General features: G+C 45.6%; 2 protein-coding genes across 12 annotated transcripts in view; one reads left to right on the forward strand and one right to left on the reverse strand.

Moving 5' to 3' along the window:
• ERP44 (endoplasmic reticulum protein 44) overlaps window positions 1-21324 on the reverse strand; it is a 73131-nt gene extending 51807 nt beyond the window's left edge. For 2 of the 4 annotated variants that reach the window (XM_053262839.1, XM_053262840.1), the window contains exon 1: window positions 21084-21324. In XM_053262839.1, the coding sequence (XP_053118814.1) occupies window positions 21084-21137 (54 nt within the window). In that variant the 5' untranslated portion in view covers window positions 21138-21324. Of the gene's footprint in view, window positions 1-20676; window positions 20940-21083 lie in introns of all 4 variants that reach the window. The other 2 variants (XM_053262844.1, XM_053262841.1) reach the window with 2 other exon arrangements.
• A 3-nt stretch (window positions 21325-21327) lies between these two features.
• Window positions 21328-21692, forward strand: part of INVS (inversin) — a 210454-nt gene continuing 210089 nt past the window's right edge. For all 8 annotated transcript variants that reach the window (XM_053262830.1, XM_053262833.1, XM_053262831.1 and 5 more), the window contains exon 1: window positions 21328-21633. The gene's annotated coding sequence lies outside the window, so the exon portion shown is untranslated. The remainder of the gene's footprint in view (window positions 21634-21692) is intronic.

The following is a 21692-nucleotide window of genomic DNA, read 5'->3' on the forward strand; positions in this document are numbered from 1 at the left end:
AGCCAGTCCCTACGTTTGCCATACAGATGTCTAGCAGAGAGTTTGCTGATATCAGTATCAGTTATTGAACAGACTTTAGATTTTCCACATCATCTGATTTCAGAGTAAAGGTAAAGTGTGCCATCAAGTCGATTTCGACTCCTAGCAACCACAGAGCCCTGTGGTTTCATTTGGTAGAATAAAGGAGGGGTTTGCCATTGCCTCCTCCCGTGCAGTATGAGATGATGCCTTTCAGCATCTTCCTATATTGCTGCTGCTCGATATAGTACCAGCAGGGATTCAAACAGACAACCTTCTGCTTGTTAGTCAAGCATTTCCCTGCTGTGTCAGTTACTTCCCAATTACTCTTCAGAGCTTACATAGGGTCCAAAAACACTAGCACATTCCAAGCCAGACCTCTAGACCTTTTTAGCTATAGAAGACAGTACCAAAATTTGGGAGCCAGACTACTTTCTGCTTCATCAGGGTGGGTGGGCAGACTTGCATTGTGGAGGGTTGGACTCCAGTGTTCCCCCTGATTATCCCAGATGTTGTTCTCTCCAACTCCCAGAATCCCAGTACCTCCAGTGACTGTTGTTGGTGTCTATCTTGTGTTTCTTTTTAGATTGTGAGCCCTTTGGGGCAGGGTGGATTTGATTTAAATCAAACTGATTTAAATCACGATTTAAATCACTAGCAGGGTGGATAAAAATCAATGATTTTTTTTTAAAAAATAAAAATAATCTGATTTTTTTGATTTAAATCTGATTTTTTTGATTTTTTTTTAAAAAATCATTGATTTTTATCCACCCTGCTAGTGATTTAAATCGTGATTTAAATCAGTTTGATTTAAATCAAATCCACCCTGCTTTGGGGACAGGGATCCATCTTATTTATTTGTTATTTCTCTGTGTAAACGGTCCTGAGCCATTTTTGGAAGGGTGATATAGAAATCGAATCAATCAATCAATCAATAATCCCCAGCTATAAAGGCTTTCGTTTGGGGATTCTGCGAGTTGTAGTCAATAACGCCTGGGAATCCCTGTTAGAGGGAACACTGGTGGACTCCCTGCTGCCTTCCTTGATCACTACTCCAGGCAGGTGATGGACTGATCAGGCCTGGAAGGGAAGGAGGAGGGAAAACCCTGACCCTGCTTTGCTTACTCACTGGTGAATCCTTCCACCTCCAGGCTCAACTGCCACCCCTAGATTTCCAGCTGGACATGGCAAGCTGATGCTCATGAAGTACTGAGCCCGGTTCTGAGCACTGACCTCTGTACTTCTAGGTAGCACTGCACTTTAACAATGCTTAGTGCACACCAAGACTGCTTACAAGCAATTTGATGACTACAAATATTAGCTCTCACTCAGACCTTGGTTATCTTTGTTGAGAAACTCCATTCCTTTGCAACTCTAAAACGATGACAAAGCAGCCAAGCATCAAATACACAGGACCAATTCAGACTTAATGCCAAATTGAGCATAGGTGTGTAAAGTGTGCCGTTGAGTCAGTGTTGACTCCTGGCGACCAGAGAGCCCTGTGGTTGTCTTTGGTAGAATACACGTTTACCACTGCCTCCTCCTGAGCAGTGTGAGACGATGCCTTTCAGCATCTTCCTATATCACTGCTGCCCAATATAGGTGTTTCCCATAGTCTAGGACAGTGTTTCTCAACCTTTTTGGACTCAAGGACCGCTAAATCATTTGTGCAGAGTGTCAAGGACCACTACATTCTTTGTGTGCAGTTTCCCGGACCAGCAGTTAGTAAAGGGGTTTCAAGTTTAATTTTAGGTTATATATCTAACAGATATAACATCTAACATTGCAATTAAAATAATATCATAAAATAAAATTTGTTAAACAATAAACTGTATTTTATTTACATACTATTTATATACTCATCAAAATGCACACAAGAAATTAAGTTAATGTGAACATTAAAATTTTAAAACTACATGTTTACATGCTACATGTTTACATGCTACATGTTTACTTAACCTTTTCTGATTCTTTTCATCGTGTGTGCATCATCACTTATTGTGAGAAAATCCCAGGCGCCCGATATTGTCGTGCGTGCGCGGAATCTTAAGACTTTCCCCTTCTTTCTCTGTAAAGGTGTTTGCTTGTTTTGCTGGGACGGGAAGGTTACACTGAAGAGGCGATTGCACATGCAAGGGCTGGCTCGCTGTGGCGGCCCCAAGCCAGAGGAAGCGCGAAGGGGGCGGGACTCAGCAGAAATGTCCACTCCCGTCCCTGCTGCTGTAGTAGCTGCGGCTGAGGCGGGGCTGGAGAGCGGGGGGAAGGCGGGATGGATGGCTATTGCTAAGAGACGAGGAGGGGAGCTGGGCTTGTTTGCCTTTAATACGGAGATTTTGAGGCTTAAGAAAAGGCGGGGAAAGGTGCTCCCCTCTCCTCCTGGCAGAAGAGCTCAGGGAGGTGGTGTGTGGCAGGAACCTGCATTTTGTCCAGCTTGCAAAGGGAGAGAAAGGGTGTCTTTTAAGAAGCGGCGCCTGATGCGAGCAAAGGGGCGGCACTGCCGGGTGCGCGCAGCTGCCGGATCGCTTTTATACAGCGCCACACACGCCCACCGCCTCCCCTCTCTCCTCCTCCAGGGACCTTCTTAAAAGGCACCCTTTCTCTCCCTTTGCAAGCTGGACAAAATGCAGGTTCCTGCCACACACCACCTCCCTGAGCTCTTCTGCCCCTGCTCCACCCCTATTGGCCACTGACATTCCAGGAGCCTCGGAAACTGTGTTACTCAACAATGTTGAGTAAGGGGGGCGATGGCAACCCGGACCCGACCGGGATGGCGGCATGTTTAGTGCAAGCTTTTACTGGGGATTGAAAAACAAGCCTATTCTTCGGGGAGCCCTGCCTTCCTAGTCGCGGACCAGCACTCAAGCCTCTGCGGTCCGCAGACCAGCTGTTGAGAAACACTGGTCTAGGATACATACCAGCAGGGATTTGAATCGGCAGCTTCTGGCTTAGTAGTCAAGCCATTTCCCTGCTGTGCCATTAAGTGGCTAGTAGAGAGTAGGTGTACCCAAAGTTAACAGCTGAAGCTGAGAATCGTGACACAGTCAATCCAGTCACTGTGGTTTTGTTACTCCGCCCACTAGCTAGAGTCATCCCTCCCTCTTCCTAGTCCTCCTGAGCACTACTCCCTCTAACGGGGATTCCCAGATGATATTGACTAAAACTCCTAGAATCCCCAGTCAAATGCTAGGCGTTGTAGTAAACAAAATCTGGGAATCTCAGTTATAGGGAACACTGCTCCCAAGCTCAATCCCACCACTTGCAGTGCTGCTTGCATTGCAAGACATCAATGTGTCTGAAGGAATGACTCCTTCCCATTATGTTTTCTTTAATTTGTTCTGCGTCCCCTCCAGGCTCTGAAGGGTTGAAAAGTAGCAACCTCTTACAGCCAAGTCTGAGGTAAAAGTAGTCTGCTGCAGAGTTTGGTGGGAAAGCTACATGGTGTTGTGACTGGTTGTCTCCAGGCAGAGACAGAAGTTTCTGGCTGTCTAAGAGAGGACATTCCACTACTGGTTAATGTGAAACAGGCTAAAAGGGAGCGTTGGACAGTCAAGAGGACGGCGGCTGTGGGAGAAGAATAATGTGGGAGAGGGAGTGCTGCTGAGCACTGTGTGAACCAGAAGGCTGGAACACCAGCAAGGTCGCATCAGACAGAAACTGCTAGGGAAGGTAACAGTGAGGGAGCTGGTTCTACTGGAACCTACTAGGCCTTGGGAGAGAAGGCTAGAAAGCTTCTTCCTCTATAATAAAGTGCCTGGGTGTGCGCCCATGTCCTTCGGTGTCTGCGCCCGTGTCTTCCTCGGCCGTTCTGGGCATGAGCGGAGCACATGCACAGAATGGCCGAGGGAGAAACGGCCGCAGGCACCAGGTGGCCATGTTGGGACCGGGAGGAGGAGACAGGGCCAGGAGGGAAAATCACGGGGGGACAGAGGCGGCCCGGCCCGAGACTGGGGCAGGGAACAGAGACGGCAGCGGGCCCGGCCCAGCCGCCGAGGCCACAGGAGAGCGGCGGGCCGAGAAGAAGCCAGACCGGATGGACCGGACCAAGGGAGAAACGGCCGCAGGCACCAGGCGGCCATGTTGGGGCCGGGACCGGAGGGCTGCGGGGAGGGCAGAGACGGCAGCAGCGGAACCGGGCCTGCCACGGCGGAGCAACGGGGGTGGGGCGCGATGGCAACTGGGGCCCATGGTGGCGGCGGCGGCAGGTGGTGGTTGTGGGGCCGGCTCGGCAGTGGGCAGGCAGCCCGCAGTGGGCCCCAATACCGGGGCAGAAGGTGGGAATGGGGGGAGTGTTGGCTGTCCGCCGGACTGACACCCGCGCTGCAGACTCACCCAGAAATGGTCCTTGAACAGCGTCTCCCGCATGGTGGTGGCGGCTCCTGCAAGGGCGGCGACCCTCCCCAGGTGCAAAAGCGCAGCGAGCGAAGAGGGAGCCGCGGAGGCTGCAGCGGCTCTCAAGAGGCACCGCTGGCTGCCCCAGCCAAGTTCCTCTATTCTTTTTAGTGCCTTCGGCTGCCTGCGTCCGCTGGGCCCTAAAGCCCTCCATTTTCCCGACAGCAGCCAACTTTTAAAAATGCAGGGGGAGGGGAAAGGGCAAGAGGGAGTGGGTCGGGGGGAGGGGAAAGGGCAAGAGGGAGTGGGTGGGGAAGAGGGACTGGGCAGGAGGCTGAGAGGGCGGGGAGGGCGAGAGAGAGGCAAGAGTGTGGGGCCAGAGGAGGCGGTGGGCCCGGCCGGGTGGAGGAGGACGCGGTGCGGCCGAGGCGGCGGCAGAGTCGCGGCCTCGGCCAGAGGAGGCGGTGGGCCCAGCCGGGTGGAGGCGGCGGAGGTGGTATGGAGGAGGAGGAGGCTGGCCCCAAAGGTCTACTAGCGCCCATTATTTTAACGGGCTTAAAAACACTAGTGTTTTATATTTTGTACTTTGTACTCTTGCCAATTGAACTTTTCAACAGTTCCTGAACTGTGGTGGGTTGGGTTTTTTTTTTGCAACCTTTTATAATAGTAAACCTGTTCTTGTTTTTAATACTAGTATTTTACTGATGTCCATCATTTTAGTCCCACCTCACACCTATGCCCATTTTATTTACCACACTACTGAGTTCTGAAAGACAGAGGGTTCCGTGACTGGGAGTGGAACCAGTCACACCAGCTAAAGATCTTATTTTGATGGCAGCAGATGTTAGACTGAGTGTCTTATCTGGTGGCCATCTTTGGTAGGGTAAAAACCAATAAACCCTTTCCTCCTAACTATCACATGGCTTAGCTCTAAGTTTGAAACTGTTTCCACCGTGTACAAAGCTGGAAACCAAGAAGGGCACACCAAGTGAGAGGAAAAAACCCTGGCTTCATATCTCCTCATTCCAGGGGTATGGGAAATCCAGTCCCCTACCCCGCACCACTTCCAACCAGCCCTCCCTTGGTCCTGCAAATCTACCCCACCCCCCATTCCCTCAGAACGCAACCAGACTCTGCCCACTGTGCAATACACCCAAGCTTTGTCTATGCCCCCCAAGGACCAGCACCCTGCCCACTATCACACATAATCCACATCCCTTGTCTTCCCCAATCGGCCAGCACACAAGCACCATTCCCCATTCACAGTTTAAAAGCTACAAAACACACACTCAAGTGAACAAGGTTCATTTTTTCTTTCTACTAAAAGCGACTGCAGGTGATTTCTGGTTTGTGGCATGACTGTTGCCAGGTGGTAAAAGGAAGGATTAGGTGACAAGTTGCTAGGCAGCAGAAGGCAGAGCATACACTCTGAGAAACAGCCAATAAGGGTCGTAGCTCATGCTATTCTGAGCTACTCTTAGCCGCCCTCTCTATGGTTGTGGGAGGAGCTTCACCATGAACCCCAGGTTATAGCAGGCACCTAATTAGAATGATACAATAGGGCCAGCGGACCTGAAGTTTCAGGAACCTTACCAACTTCTAACTGAAAGGTTCACATTGAGCTTTTGAGGCACTAATGAAACAGCAGTTGGGAAGGAATCCCACACTCAGATAATCAGAAACGCCAAACTCGGCTATGCTTAACTGCAGTTTAGAGTTATGTCTGAATTGGCCCATATACTCACTGAAAACAGATAATCTCTTCTCTGCTGATACAGTTTCCAACTACTAAGTAAGCTCACAACATTAACAAAACAAGCACAATGTAAAGTAAAAGATTAATAAAGTAAGAGTTAAAAAACTGGCCTAAACCACATAAGTATTTGTTGTTACAATAATGACATTTGATGCAATAAGGATGGTTTAACGGTAGAGCCTTCTCCAACATTATAATGTGTTGCAAAAATTACTGTAGATTTCATAAGAGTGTAGCTATTTCAGAATGTTTTTAAAAGTAGCACGGAGGCAATTGGGTTATGGGGTGCCCTAGATGTAGAAAATGGTTTTAATTACAGGACAGCAACAAAAGCATACAAGATTCAAATTTTGAAAAGAGTCCAAAAAGTTGGCTTCATTAATAGCAATGCTTAATATAGCACATGAAATACACTATCCCAACATTTCCAGACTTATCTCAAAACTGACGTAAATGTGGAGCATTAACTGTAGCTCTCCCAACATTAAGTGAATCAATTCCAGTTTGAAATCCTGAATATTTCAAACTGGCCAGTCTGGGCAGATGGTACAGAGGAACTGCATTCAGTATTAAACATCTTCTGAAGAAGCTTGCATAAGATCCTCAGAGTTAAGCAATTATAGGCTGTCTCCAACCTTCTACAGATGGGCAAGGTAACTGAGAGGCTGGTGGCCTACCAGCTCCAGGCAGTCTTGGAGGAAACTGATTATCTACAGGTGAAACTCGAAAAATTAGAATATCGTGCAAAAGAGTGCGGCCTTCATGATTCAACTTGAGCGGGATCTAAAATTCACTGAGTGGACATAAAAGATTTGTGAGTGCACACCCATGTGTACACCTTAGAGGGAACACTGCTAGCTAAGGGGACAAGTCATGCTTGCTACCACAAGACCAGCTATCCTCCCACCATCAGGAGAGGTTCGTCTGCAGTTGCCACCTGCTTATCTGGTGGCTATTCGGGGATGGGCCTTCTCTATTATTACCCCGAGGCTCTGGGATCCGCTCCGCATCCCCATCTCCGACAACTTTTAAAAAAGCAAGACACATTTGTTCACCCAGGCCTTTAATTAGATTTACAGTTTTAATAGTTTTTAATATTGTGTTAAATTTTAATTTATTGTAATGTTTTAACCTTTTTATTATGTTTTATTTGTATTGTTTTATTGTAAACCACCCAGAGACATCAGTTTTGGGTGCTATACAAATGTGCTAAATAAATATAAAGACAGCAATGCTTACATATGGAACTATGGGTGTGATTATAATAAAAACCTGCAAATATATAAGCTTGAATCTTTAATGCAGGAAAGAATTCCATCAGATAGTAATTACATAGTTTTAAAACTAAATCAGCTTTAAAGTGTCAATCAGAGGTAATCCCTGAGGCGCCCACATACTTGCTGAGCTGCCTTCACTAATTAATGGATCATTAGTACGAAAGAACCCCTTACTGCTTGCCCTATGCACCACATACTGTCATAATTACCTTTGTAAAACAAACCATTTTTCTTTCACTCATTTAGTGAAAAGTCCCATGGGAATTAACTAAAAACCTCCATGTAGGAAAACACATTTCAGATACGAGTTAGCAGTAAAGGCTAGGAGGACACTTTAACCCATGGTTTTCAGAACAATTTTAGAATTATGCTATAACAAACAGAAGCTTAATTAAATAAGATACTGGGCATTTAGATGACTGCAACATAGTTTAACACATTTATAATTTTTTTATAATTTTATACTGACTTATTAACCACAGAACATTCAAGAGCAAAAAAGTTGAAAAAGTCAGAGGTTTCCCTTAATGTATATTCTCTGGGAATGATAGAATCCATTAACATATTATTAGCTCTACATTTGGAACTCTGGGATAACTTTGTATAATCTGTTTATCATCTAGCACCATAGTCCTGAAAAAGAGGCCCATCCCCTCAAAGAGGCATGGTCTGTTTCTAAATGCACGGTGCCAGACAAGTCCTCTCTGTGTTCAGAAGTGCCTTATGCGTTCTCCTCCTGTTTACTGCAGTGTTAATTGATGCTGCTAATAAACCACCACTATGCATATGCATCTTTTGGGAAGGAGGTGCTTCCATATGTACTGCATTTGTGGACTTTAATGCTTGCTGTGAACCTATGGAATTCTACAGCATTTTTTGGTCCACCTGTTCCCAGACTCAAGGTAAGAAAAATGACTAAGTTGAACAGCTTGTTTATCTGATTTTTATCTAATCTTGAAGAAACTCAATGATTAAAAATTAAGATATGGCTGCTGCAATCAACTTAATACCATCCTCAGGAGTCAATCAGTGACTCCTGAGGATGTGGACAAGCTGGCTGTTTCTATCTAGCAGGGAGATTGTTGGAGGTGACCTAGTTAATATCATAAATGCATCACTGAGGGAGGGAAGGGTGCCTCCTTGTTTGAAGGAGGCAATGGTTAGATCGCTTCTTAAAAAGTCTTCCCTGGACCCCTAAGCAATGGATAGCTATAGGCCAGTCTCCAATCTCCCTTGGTTGGGCAAGGTGATTGAGAGGGTGGTGGCCCACCAGCTCCAGGCAGTTTTGGAGAAAGCTGATTATCTAGACTCATTTCAAACTGGCTTTAGAGTTGGCTATGGGGTTGAGACAGCCTTGGTTGGTGTCACGCCCTCGATCTCCGATAGCAAGGAGGAAGGGGAAGCTGTCAACTTTCCAGGCAATGCAGGCGTGTCTGAGGGGCAGAGCCGGGCTGTCAGTGTTCATGAAACAGCTGTGGATAATGACTCTTAGCAGGCACAACAACCTGAGGCAGCAGAAATCGTGAAAGACCAATCAGAAGAAGAGCTATGCAACCAACCCCCGCTGATTCCCCAACAGCGGCGTGTCACGAGACGCAGGGATCAATTGGAGACTATTAGGAAAAGCAAACGCCTCTTGCAGAGGGCTGATAAGCCTTATATCCCTGCCAGCTGGGAGCTCTCGTGGCTTGCACTATAAATCACGTCGTCAGTCAGCTACTCCCTGCTGAAAAACAACATTCATCAAACTATATGTCGACAGCGTGCAGCCAAGTCCGGTCAAGACCTTGACAGTTGGCCTGATGGATGACCTCTACTGGGGAATCAACAGAGGGTGTGTGATTCTGCTGGTTCTTCTGGAATTCTTGGTGACGTTTGATACCAACAAACATGGTATCCTTCTGGATTTCCTGGGGTGGGTGGGTTGGGGATAGGGGGCACTGCTTTGAAGTGGTTCTGCTCCTATCTCTCAGGTAGATTCCAGATGGTGGAATTTGGTGACCGCTGCTCCTCAAAATGGGAGCTGTTATATGGACTCTCTCAGGGCTCCATTCTGTCACCAATGCTTTTTAATATCTACATGAAACCGCTGGGTGAGGTCATCAGGAGTTTTGGTGCTGGGTGTTATCAGTATGCTGATGACACCCCAATCTACTTCTCCTTTTCATCTTCATCATCAGGAAATGACATCCATCCCCTAAATGCTTGCCTACAGTCAGTAATGGGCTGTATGGGGGATAACAAATTGAAATGGAATGCAAGCAAGACAGAGGTGTTCATTGTGGGGGCTCGGAATTTGAGGGATACGTTAGAGCTTCCTGTGCTGGATGGGGTTACATTCCCCTGGAAGGAGCAGGTTCGCAGCTTGGGAGTACTCCTGGACCCAGGCCTCAACCTAGTACCTCAGATGGAGGCTATGGCAAGGAGTACTTTCTATCAGCCTCGGCCGATTCGACAGCTAAGTCCATTCTTTGAAGAGGATGATCTCAAAACAGTGGTGCATCAGCTGGTAACCTCCAGGCTTGACTATTGCAATGCATTCTATGTGGGGCTGCCTTTGTACATAGTTCGGAAACTTCAGTTAGTTCAAAATGCAGCAGCCAGACTGGTCTCTGGGCCAACCCGGAGAGACCATATTATGTCTGTTTTGAAACAGTTGCACTGGCTGCCGATATGTTTCTGGGCAAAATACAAAGTGCTTGTTATTACTTTTAAAGCCCTGAATGGCTTAGGTCCAGGTTACCTTAGAAAGCGCCTTCTTCTACATGATCCCCACTGCATGTTAAGGTCATCTGGGGAGGTCCAGCTCCAGTTACCACCAGTATGTCTGGTGGTGACTCAAAGGCGGGCCTTCTCTGTAGTTGCTCCTGGGCTGTGGAATGCACTCCCTGCAGAAATCCATAATCTGAATTCATTATTGGCCTTCAGGAGAGTCCTTAAGACCTATCTGTTTGGCCTGGCCTTCCAGGGTTTTTAAACTGTAAATGCTTGGCCTGGTTTTCCAGGGTTTTAAAACAGTTTTAAATGTTTTAACTGTTAATTGGCTTTATATGTTTTTATTTTAATGAAACCACCCTGAACCATTTTCAGAAGGGTGGTATAGAAATCAAATCAATAAATAAATACACCCAATCACGTTCTAGACATAGCAAGGAGGAAAGGGCTTGAAAGCTCCAGACTTAGTCCCAATTTCCTTATCTTATAGATGTTCTGTAGTTAAATACTGTGAAGACGACTCTGAAAGCCACTTATACCAGTAACCAACCTAAGAGCCATTTATGTACTTGAACTAGAGAGATGGTGACAGGCTGGGACTCTGCAGCATCCTTATACCTTACATTGTGCAGTTTTAAAGCCATGATAACATGTGTTTCTTGAGGTCGATTTGTAACCCAATAGGATTTCCAGCTGAGCAGTGGGGGCAGGGCAGCCTCCCCAAAGGCTGCTGGGTCAGGGAGTATATTGCTGCCACCGCGGGGTCGGGGGCAGGGCAGGCTGTGAAGTGCCTATGGTGGTGAGGTGAGCAGTGCACCGCACCGCACCAAAAGGAAGAAAAGGGGTGAGCAAGGCAGTCCTTCAAAATTAGTTGAACAGTCCCGAGGAAGGGCAGCACAAGTTCTTGGTATATGTGGGCCCTATTACAGCTCTGCTCCTGGATCCATGTTACATCTCGAACAGGCAAATTTGTTTAAACTACAGAATATCTGTAGTAACACTAAGTTAAGAACTCTCCATTTCCCAACTTACTTCTTTTGCTCATCGGAATAGTTCAATATTGCATAATGTCTCAGCAAGTCCGTCAGTCATCAGCATCTAAAGGCACTGATCAGCAATGAATGAAGTGCTTTGCAAACGAAGTACCTACATTCCTCACTCCCCTCTCTTTTTGGCAAAGGAAATAACATCTGAACCTGTGTGGTGTTCTGCAACATGTAAAAGGAAACTGTTTAGGGCATCCAATGCTGTTCTTATAGGCCAGCTGACGTGCTAGACAACTAGCATTCATCCACATGTGAACATCAATCATTTATCCTAGAGTGTTCACAGAAAAACATCTTATCAGCTTTGATCTAGTCTGGATTGCTTCCAATCCAAACGGTAAATCTTGCAAAGGCAGCAGCAATATCCACCATGTTACATTAATGTGTATAGGCAGTTCTAGAGTTAAGAAGAATGGCGTTTTAGGATGTTTGCAGATGACAGATGTGGGTTTTCTAAACATTTTTAAATTGGAAAAAAAATTTCTGTAAAATTTTCCAATGCAAATTTGCCATTCAAAGTAAATTCCCCAAAATTATTATGCAGGATTTCTTGATTCCCTAGACTGTGATTTTATTTGCCATCATTTAACCTATTTATACAGTTAAAAAAGCAAGCACACCTCTACTGTATGAATTTCTCACACTTAGCCAAGAAATTGAACTTAAAATATTTGATTGGGGAAGGCAACTGAGTGGCAACCAAGATCGCTCAGACTCACACTGTCACTGAGACCAGCAGTCATAAGAACAGCCCTGCTAGATCAGGCCCAAGGCCCATCTAGTCCAGCATCTTGTTTCATACAGTGGCCCACAAGATATTGCTGGAAGCCTACAGGCAGGAGTTCAGGGCATGCCCTCTCTCCTGCTGTTACACCCCTGCAACTGGTACTTAGAGGCATCCTGCCTTTGAGGCTGGAGGTGGCCTATAGCCCTCCTACTAGTAGCCATTGACAGACCTCTCCTCCATGAAGTTATCCAACCCCCTCTTAAAGCCATCCAGTTGTTGGCTGTCACCACATCTTACAGCAGAGAATTCTACCAGTTGATTACGTGTTGTGTGAAAAGGTACCTCTGTTTGCTGGTCCTTAATTTCCTGGCAATCAATTTTATGGGATGACCCCTGGTTCAAGTGTTATGTGAGATGGAGAAGAATTTCTCTCTATCCACTTTCTCCACACCATGCATGATTTTATAGACCTCTATCACGTCTTTTAACTGAGTAGCCCCAGATGATGTAGTCTTGCCTCATAAGAAAGGTGCTCTAGGCCCCTGATCATCTTGGTTGCCTTCTTCTGCACCTTTTCCAGTTCTGCAATGTCCTGTGCGGGGTCGGAACTCGGGAGATTATTTTGATCGGCCGGTACTGGATGGGGTCATGTTCCCCTGGAAGGAACAGGTAAGCAATCTGGGGGTGCTTCTGGATCCGAACTGCTCCCTGGTGTCCCAGGTTGAGGAAGTAGCCAGAGGTGCTTTTTATTAGCTTTGGCTGATATGCCAGCTGTGTTCATTTCTTGAAACAAACAATTTCAAAACGGTGGTACATATGCTGGTAACTTCTAGGCTGGATTACTGCAATGTGCTCTATGTGGGGCTGCCTTTGTACGCAGTTTGGAAACTGCTTTTGGTCCAGAATGCAGCAGCCAGGTTGATCTCTGGGTCATCTAGGACCATATTCCTCCTGTACTGAAAGAGCTACACTGGCTACCAATAAGTTTCCAGGCAAAATATAAGGTGCTGGTTATTACCTATAAAGTCCTAAACAGCTTAGGCCCTGGATATTTCAGAGAACGTCTTCTTCACCATATGCCCTACTGTTTGTTAAGATCATCTGGAGAGGTTTGTCTGCGGTTGCCACCAACTCGTCTGGTGGGAACTGCCCCTCTATGTTGCTACCCCTGGACTTTGGAATAGGAACACAGGAACATGCCATATACTGAGTCAGACCTATTGGTCTATCTAGCTCAGCCCTGTTGAAATCAGAGTCTCCCCATCTCTGGCAACTTTTTAAAAAGGCACTGAAGACACATTTATTCACCCATGCTTTTCATTTATAGTTTTAAATTTTTTAATACTGGGTTTAAATTTTTTAAATGATTTTTAATTGTAAACTGCCCAGACATGCAAGTTTTGGGTGGTATAGAAATATGTTAAATAAATAAAAATAAATAAAAAGTGGGGTGGCTCTGACCGCAGTTACTAACACTGACTGGGGTACATATTCACCCCATATATACTATGGATATGTTGTACAGCAAAGTGTTCAGAACATTGAAAAATCACTGTTTCAAGTTATATGATTATGGGGTGCAAAATAACCCCAACAATGAAGCCAAGTGTTTTTAAGCATGTATTTCTCTTTTTTAGAGAGAGAGGTGGTGGGGCAATTCATGCAGCATTTAAGTATCATCAGTAGCCCCCTTCTACTGCTATTGACAAACATTTCTGGAGTAATTCTCCTGACCAAGCCCAAAAAGAAACTCATTCTTTCTCCAACAAGTATATATAGCCAAAGTATCACTGAAGTGCAAAGGGACAAAGTTCTAACTAAAAAGGCAAGTAAAACAAATCCAGTATTGAGTCAGACCTGGCCTTCCTTTTCAGCAAGCCTGCCATAAGTCAAGTTCATAGCACAACAGAAGAGCTAGATGCAACAGCACCAGAACAGAATCTTCAAACAGATTATCAAACTGCCGTGAAGTGCAAGTAGCAGGGCTATTTCAAGAGAATAAGTGGTGCCAAATCAGGAGGTGTCAAATCCTTCCTCTACCCACCGTTTTCCTTCCATGCGGTTTCAGAAATAAGTCCAGCTAAGCAGATCCTCCTGCCTCTTCACTTGACATTCCTCCTGCACCAGAGGTGCACTTAGGAAATTTTGGAGCCAGGACCTAAAGACCTTTGGAGGGCCCACTGCAAGTTAAGTATCATCCCCCGCCACACATACACACCCCTTACTTTTAATACCTGGGGTATATTTGTGCAAATATGAACAGAAACATTTCAACACACAACTTGACATATGCCGATCCCACACTTTTCTTTCCCCACTCCCCCCTCTGTTGTTAAATCACCCAGCACAGGTCATAATCACACTTGGCCACCCAGTGTAGTGCAGGCCGGCAGTGACCACACCACCTGGGACAGTTTAAAGAGGATTTGGGCCCCCCCATGGGGTGTGGAAGCCCTGGACATTGGCCCTGAAGTCCAGGGGTAAGAGCACCACTGTCCTGCACACTTGACAGTGGCTCAGTGAAACCCATATTCGGAAGAAACCAATCTGCAGTTATGTCTAGTTCCACCCTGAATAACAGTCTAGCTACATTTCATGGTGCACTCCTCATCCCAATGCCTTGTCAACATCATGTAATGCAAACAGATGTTGCCAAGTACAACATACTATGGCATGATTTTCAGCTAAATCCAGTGGAAGTTACATAGACCACAAAATGGCACTTGGGACAAGTTCAAATCTGTGAACCGTACTTCTAGATACCAATCATTTACTAGAGTTATTGGCATAAAATACAGTAAAAAAAACCCCACATCCTACACCATATTAATTTCCCACACTATTATCTCAAAAGTTTTTTTCAAGCAGCAGAACTAAAATATTTGAGCAGGGGGAACTCAATAAAGCCACTTTATGTGCTTTAATTGTTATACTAAAACGAATCCAAAGCATTATGTAGAGAAATTTTAATGGAATACCCAATAAGTCAACAAAATGTATGTATCTTCTCACACATTTTCTAGATATAATTACAACTTTGAAATTGCTGAACTTGCTTAATATTGCATTGGCTTCCATTAAAATTTGCCAGAGAATTTTATGCAACAATCAAGGACATCTGGAGTAGCACTGTGCACATGCAGTAGTGCAAGTTCCAGACTACCACAGTCCTACTGCTTGAAAAGTACAAGGGGTGATTTTTACTTATCTTCCCTTCAGGCCCAAGTCTTAACTTAAGAACATTAACTGTTGTGCTATTGCAATGGCCAACAAAGATGTTTACTTTACCAAAAAAAACCCCCAAATACAACCTTTTATGAGAGGAATATAAGTTCAGTTCTAAGATATGTTTGCATTAAGCTGACATTTCATTAGAAACATTTTTAGAAGAAAAGGTTTTAGCTGCTAGGAAAAAACACCCTGAAAAATCCAATCGCTGGGTGTTCTGCTCACAAGGCGGCTAATGCTAGATGTGTGGACACCAGGTACACTGTTCATTTGTATCAACTCAAATATAAAGCTGAAAGTTACTAGAGAACCCAGAATTTACTTCTTGATTTCATGTTATCCCATACTAAAGATCATTTATAAAAGGAATACTAATGTTTTAACTGAAACACTCCACCAAAAAGATAATTACTCATATTTCAGCAATATGTCGACTTTAACTCTATAGGAAGTATACAGAGAATCCATTGGCAAATGCTGCAAGAAGAGTTTCTGTGGGTATAATTATCTTATAGAAGGCAATTGATTGAGAAGTGGTAATGGGCTGGTTGTAACAGAAGATTTGTGGAGATAATGACATCTGCCAAAGGTAGCACTGGTCTGAAGTTATATACTAAAGGGACCCCTTCTGTTGTACCAATTCACAGGATTTAGCAGATTAAGAGACAAAAATTAAAGACTTAATAAACATATCACTTTCCTAACAAGTTTTCATGTCAATCTCCTATTCACCAACTTTGCTGGGCTTCACTCTTGCACATCACTTGTGGTTATATCAGGCAAGATGATAAGGATCAGAAGATGACTCCACTGAATATTTGTGGTTCACTATTGTGACCTATTTTCCCTCACTTGAGAGTAAGCAGCAGCAGCAACATTAACATACAGAAAGTTTGGATAGTCTGAAATATGTTCCTATCCTCTCTAATAAAACGCTTGGTGTCCGTCCGTGGACGGACACCAAGCGTGCGTTCGTGCCTGGCCTGTTCTGGGCATGCCCAGAACAGGGCAAGGGAGGCACGAATGGCAGGACCCGGCGGCCATGTTGGGGCCGGGAGAAGGAGAAGTGGCCGCCGCCTACGCCAGGAGGAGAGTGCGGGAGAGGCGGCGGCGCAGCCGTGGCCACGGCCAGAGGTGGCGGTGGCCGCGATGGGGCAACTGGCGGCGGGAGTGCGGGTGAGGCGGCGGCAGGGCCAGAAGCGGCCGCCGCAAATAAAGGAGAGAGGCGCCGGGGGAAGAGGCGGCGGGGAAGCTGGCCGAGGTGGTGGCGGAGCCGCCGCCGAGGCCTGGCACCGCCAGTAAAGCCAGGCGGGGGGGAAACCTTGGGGCCCGATCCCACCATTCCCGTCCCCCCGCCAAATTACTAAGGGCCAAATTGGCCCTGAAAAATGCCGCCGCCGAACCGCCCTCCCAGCTGCCCGATCCCACCATTTGTACAGGAAAGAGGAGCTCGCCAGCAGAGCTCCTCTTTCTGCAAAGGCTCTTCTCAAACTGGCGCTTTGAGCGGAAAGGGCGTCCTTTCCGCTCAAAGCGCCAGTTTGAGAAGAGCCTTTGCAGAAAGAGGAGCTCTGCTGGCGAGCTCCTCTTTCCTGTACAAATGGTGGGATCGGGCAGCTGGGAGGTTCGGCGGCGGGGGCCGAAAGCATTACTAGCGCCCGTTTTTCAACGGGCTAAAATTCACTTGTGGTCTATAAATACCATTGCCAACCTAGGAAAAGAATGGACGGGTTTCTACACAAACATACTTTACTAGTTAAAAATAATTCCTTTGACCTCTGCACACAAAAGATCAAACACATTTGAATCTGTACCTACTCTTTTTATTAACTTGAGTAGGTAAATGAAACACACAATTCCCTTGAGTAATGTAGCCACAGGAGTATAGGCAAATACTTATTTGCACAAAGCAACATATGCCTATTAAAGCATAAAAGCACACGGGTCACTTTAAGATACTCTAAACTTGACTTAACCACTGCCTTTACACTTCAGTCAATATACCAATTATTATTTACATTTTATTTACATTTATATCTCACTCTTCCTCCAAGGAGCCCAGAGCGGTGTACTACATACTTGAGTTTCTCTTTCACAACAACCCTGTGAAGTAGGTTCGGCTGAGAGAGAAGTGACTAGCCCAGAGTCACCCAGCTAGTTTCATGGCTGAATGGGGATTTGAACTCGGGTCTCCCCGATCCTAGTCCAGCACTCTAACCACTACACCACGCTGGCATTTAGAACAAGTTATTGGTGCTTTGTTCAATATTTTAAGAATAATACCCACAGAAACTCATATTTAATATGTTTTGGGAAAGTGTGTTTATGAGAGGACTACACAAGTCACAAGCACTAAATAACTTCTTCCAGTCGTGTCCTGTGATAGAGCCTAGATGCTAGTATTGAGAATATTTGTATATATACTTGTTTTAACATATTACAAAAAAAATAATTCTAACTTGGTAGAAAGTGAAATAGGAAAGATTAATAAGTTTCCTATTTTCCAGTATTCCTGTTGAATGCTCAAGAACTCCTCAAGGAATTCCCCCCCCCCAAAAAAAACAAGAACCATTGCAAAAGGCTCACAACACTTTGCAGAATCTATTCTTCACTGGGGAATAACGGACCCTGTGGTTCACTCTGTGACCCTTACTCAATAGGGATGTGCACAAAACCAGTTTGTCCGGTTCGGTTTGAATTCGAACCAGGAGGGGGTGGTTTTGTTTTGTTTTGCTCAAACCTCCCCCTGGTTCGGTTCGAATTCGAACCATTTCGAACCGGTTCGAACATCCAAAAATTGGTAGGATGGTAGCTGACACCCAGGGGTACCTGCCACCCAAACCATAATCATAATCATAATTATTTGAAAGGAATTGGGCAAAGGGCTGATTTTTAAGTGATTTTTGAAGTATATGTGTCTTTAAGGTTAGCAGATGAGAGTGGATTCATGATTTGTCATTGAAAATCTTATATGCTACCAAAGAATCTACACTTCAGAAACAACAAAACCCAGTACCCCATGGGCTAGCAACCCATGGAGGTGGTTGGCACCCTCGCTCTAGGCCACGCCAGCACCCCCCAAGTGCAGTTATGGGTGAAACCTCCATTATGCTGAAACCTCCATTCTTGGCTATGGAGAAAAACCTTAAAGCCACTTGTGGAGTGCTGGGGTGGCCCAGAGTGAGTGGTGATCTAGTGCAAAGAGGGTGCCAACCACCCCCATGGATTGCTAACCCATGGGGTACTGGGTTTTGTTGTTTCTGAAGTGTTCTGAGTGTAGATTCTTTGGCAGCATATAAGATTTTCAATGACAAACCATGCATCCACTCTCATCTGCTAACCTTAAAGATACATAAACTTCAAAAATCACTTAAAAATCAGCCCTTTGCCCAATTCCTTTCAAATAATTCTGATAGCTTCCTGGCCCCCCCTTGGGAACTACCACCCACCACACTCCACTCTAGGACACCCCTTTCTCCCCGACATGAAGCTATACATTTGCTGAAATCCTCATTATTCTCTGAGGAATTCCAAAATACTTTTAAAATTCACCAATAATCAGAGGAGTGTCCAATTGCCTTGGAACTTTGTGGATAGTAGGCACCCCTGGTTGTCTACTACCCACCCCACTTTTATGCCCCTAGGTGCTCCATTATAGGGGATATGGCCTGGTTCTGTTCCCATTATACCCTATGAGAAAAATAATTAAAAATATTTCAAATATTCTTAAAAAATCATAGGGGTGTCCAATTGCTTTGGGGTTTGCATGGTTTTTGGCACCCATGGGTGCTCCACAATAAGGAATAATGGGCTGGTTGGAGTCCCATTATACCCTATGAGAAAAAAATAAAAATAATTTTCAAAAATTCATAAAATATCGTACGAGTGTCCGATTGCTTTGGGGTTTAGGTGGCAGGTACCCCTGGGTGTCAGCTACCATCCTACCAATTTTTGGATGTCCAAACCAGTTCAAATCGAACCACCCCCTGGTTCGGTTTGAATTTGAACCTGCAGCTCGGACCTGATGGCTGGTTTGAATTCGAACCTTCGAACCACCCTGGTTCGAATTTGAACTGGTTCGCACATCCCTATTACTCAATTCATGAGGCTGAGAAGCTTGAAACCCCACAATCCCTTGCTGGAAGTGATACTCCCGAGCATGCTCAGAAGCACTTCTAACCAACAATAAACCCCATAAATTCTATTTTAGCGATCCCTCCTGCCTGCTGCTCCTACTTCACAAAAGTAAGAAGAGACTATAAAGTTACGACTGCTTGGTTTGGTAAGTGGAAATAGCACAAATTGGACCACCAAGAATTTTTACAAGATTCTATAGCTGAAGTGATCTGCTGTATACCACTTTAGTACACTTTCTGCAAATGTGGATTCTTAAACACATTTACTTGCAAGTAAATATATGATTGAAATCAATGGGACAACTGAGCACATGTGGTTAGGAGTGTAGTGTAGATTAGGGACAGTGAGCATGTGTGAGCACATGAGAGAGAACATAAATGTGAGCCTCATCTCTTACAGGCAAGTACAATCATAGCTTTATTTCTAATGAGAGAAGTTCAAGTGGGGACCACCCTTTCCCACATTCCCATTTTTACAATTTGTGCCTGTAACTTAATAAGCTACCCCATCCCATTGTTTTGAGAACTTACTAATTTTAAAGAAAGTGTCCCCAAATTTTTAGCAGAAGGAAGCCAACTATGGAATCCTACATTAATCAAGGGCCATGTTTTCATAGTCCTGAAGACAGAGGTACAAGGTTCTTAAAAAATAATAATTAAAAGATAAAAATCTACACACACCCAGGGACACCAGCTGTAAAGGTCAGACAAGACTGACATGGATATTGCAGACCTGCTTTAAGAAGGTAGATTCTACAAGATCCATGCTTCAGACTAATATCTCATTTTTCAGATGTGACAAACTCCTCATCTGTAGTGGTCTCCCACATCTCTATATTTAGGTCTTTCAAAAAGAAGAAGTACAATAATATCACAGAAACACCAGCTCACAGATGAAAAAGCAGGCAACTGAGACAACCCAGAACACCAGAAGTCACAAGAAACAGTCTGTATCAACTAGTTTCCCAAAGAAGAACCAATAGTTTAAAAGGCTAACTTTTAAAAGTCTCTTGTTATAAATGCAGAGACTCCTCAATAACATTCATATATTTTAGATATTAATTTATTCAGAATCACACAAGAAGTTTTCTCCAGAGTACATAGAACACCATTATTTAACCACATTCTTGAGCAGTTGTGGACATTCAATCCCACATCAGAGGACCATCTCCAGTTAACTTATGTTGACTCAGTGTTAACTCATGTGAAAGAGGGCCCGAAATAGAGGGTCAGAGGAAGTAAGATGATAGTACTTTCCCACCTACCAGATATCACCTGAACGTCATTACATATCGACCCCGAAGAGGCCGAATAACTTTAGGCAAGATTTGGAGAGGCTGAGTGAGAACCCTTTTATATGTACTCTTGTACTAAAACACTATAGGAGTGTTACAGAAGACAACATGCAAGCACATAAACAGCATATACACCATTAGTAGCAACACACACGCGCTTCCCTTCCACGGTTCTTCTCCGGCAGCAGGATGGAGAGGCACGATCTGTGCTTGCAGCTGGTCTGGTGGACAACGGGGGTGGGTCGGGGGGCTCTTTTCCAGAGGCCTCTTTTTCAGCCTCCACTGTTCGCAGGGGCCCAACCCGGCCGGACCCCGCCCAGTCACCGGCTACCGATTCCGGGTCCGAGAGCCTTACAGCCTATCAGGCAGAGCCACAACAGCACGGCGGTCGCCACACCCGACCTGGCTTCGGCTTCTTGGGGTGGGGAGAGGCGATAGTTACGGAGAATGTGGCAGACCCAGACAATGACCTCCTCACCCCCAGAACCACCCCGTTTCTCCCCATGGCCCCTTCGCCCGCCAGTCAGCCTTCCCGACTCTAGCCCTTCCCTCAACTCACCAGAAAGAGAAGAAGGCAGCAGCCGGGCTCGGGGAAAATGGCGGCGGCTCTCATGGTCGAGGCCGGTGGTACTGCGGAGGGGAAGGTGATTGGGGGCGGGCAACGGTTTTCCAATCTCCTCGCTCCCCCGGCCTCCGAGGAAACTGCACGGCGGTGTGCAAGTTCCACCGACAGGAGAAGGAGGAGCAGCTGAGCGAAGCCGACCTCACTTACACCCGCATCGCCCGCCCTCTCGCCAAGTTCCGGGTTCCTCGCGAGGCATTTTGGGAAATGTAGTAGTTTCAATTCCGAAGGGAGCAGGTTTGAAGTCGGACGAGCGCCCTCGCTGGCCGTAGGAGGAAATCCTTCGGGGCTGTGAAGAACATTTTTCTGGCTGTGCTCTCTGGGAAACGTAGGCAAATTCCTATGATGGAGCCAGACATAATTCTGGACTTCCCATCATGCACTCGGGAAAAGCGGGACGGAAAGTCTGTCAGGAGCCCTGGACGAGGGAGGGGCTGCTGTTGGAGGTAACTCTCTCCTTCTATGAGGGGAGCAGAAGGTGCCTGAGGTAAGTCATGCGGGAGGTGAGCAAAGGGGGAATGGGAGGGGTGGAAAGTGTCTATGTCG

Source organism: Hemicordylus capensis, chromosome 6, assembly GCF_027244095.1.
Source record: "Hemicordylus capensis ecotype Gifberg chromosome 6, rHemCap1.1.pri, whole genome shotgun sequence".
Lineage (NCBI taxonomy): Eukaryota > Metazoa > Chordata > Lepidosauria > Squamata > Cordylidae > Hemicordylus > Hemicordylus capensis.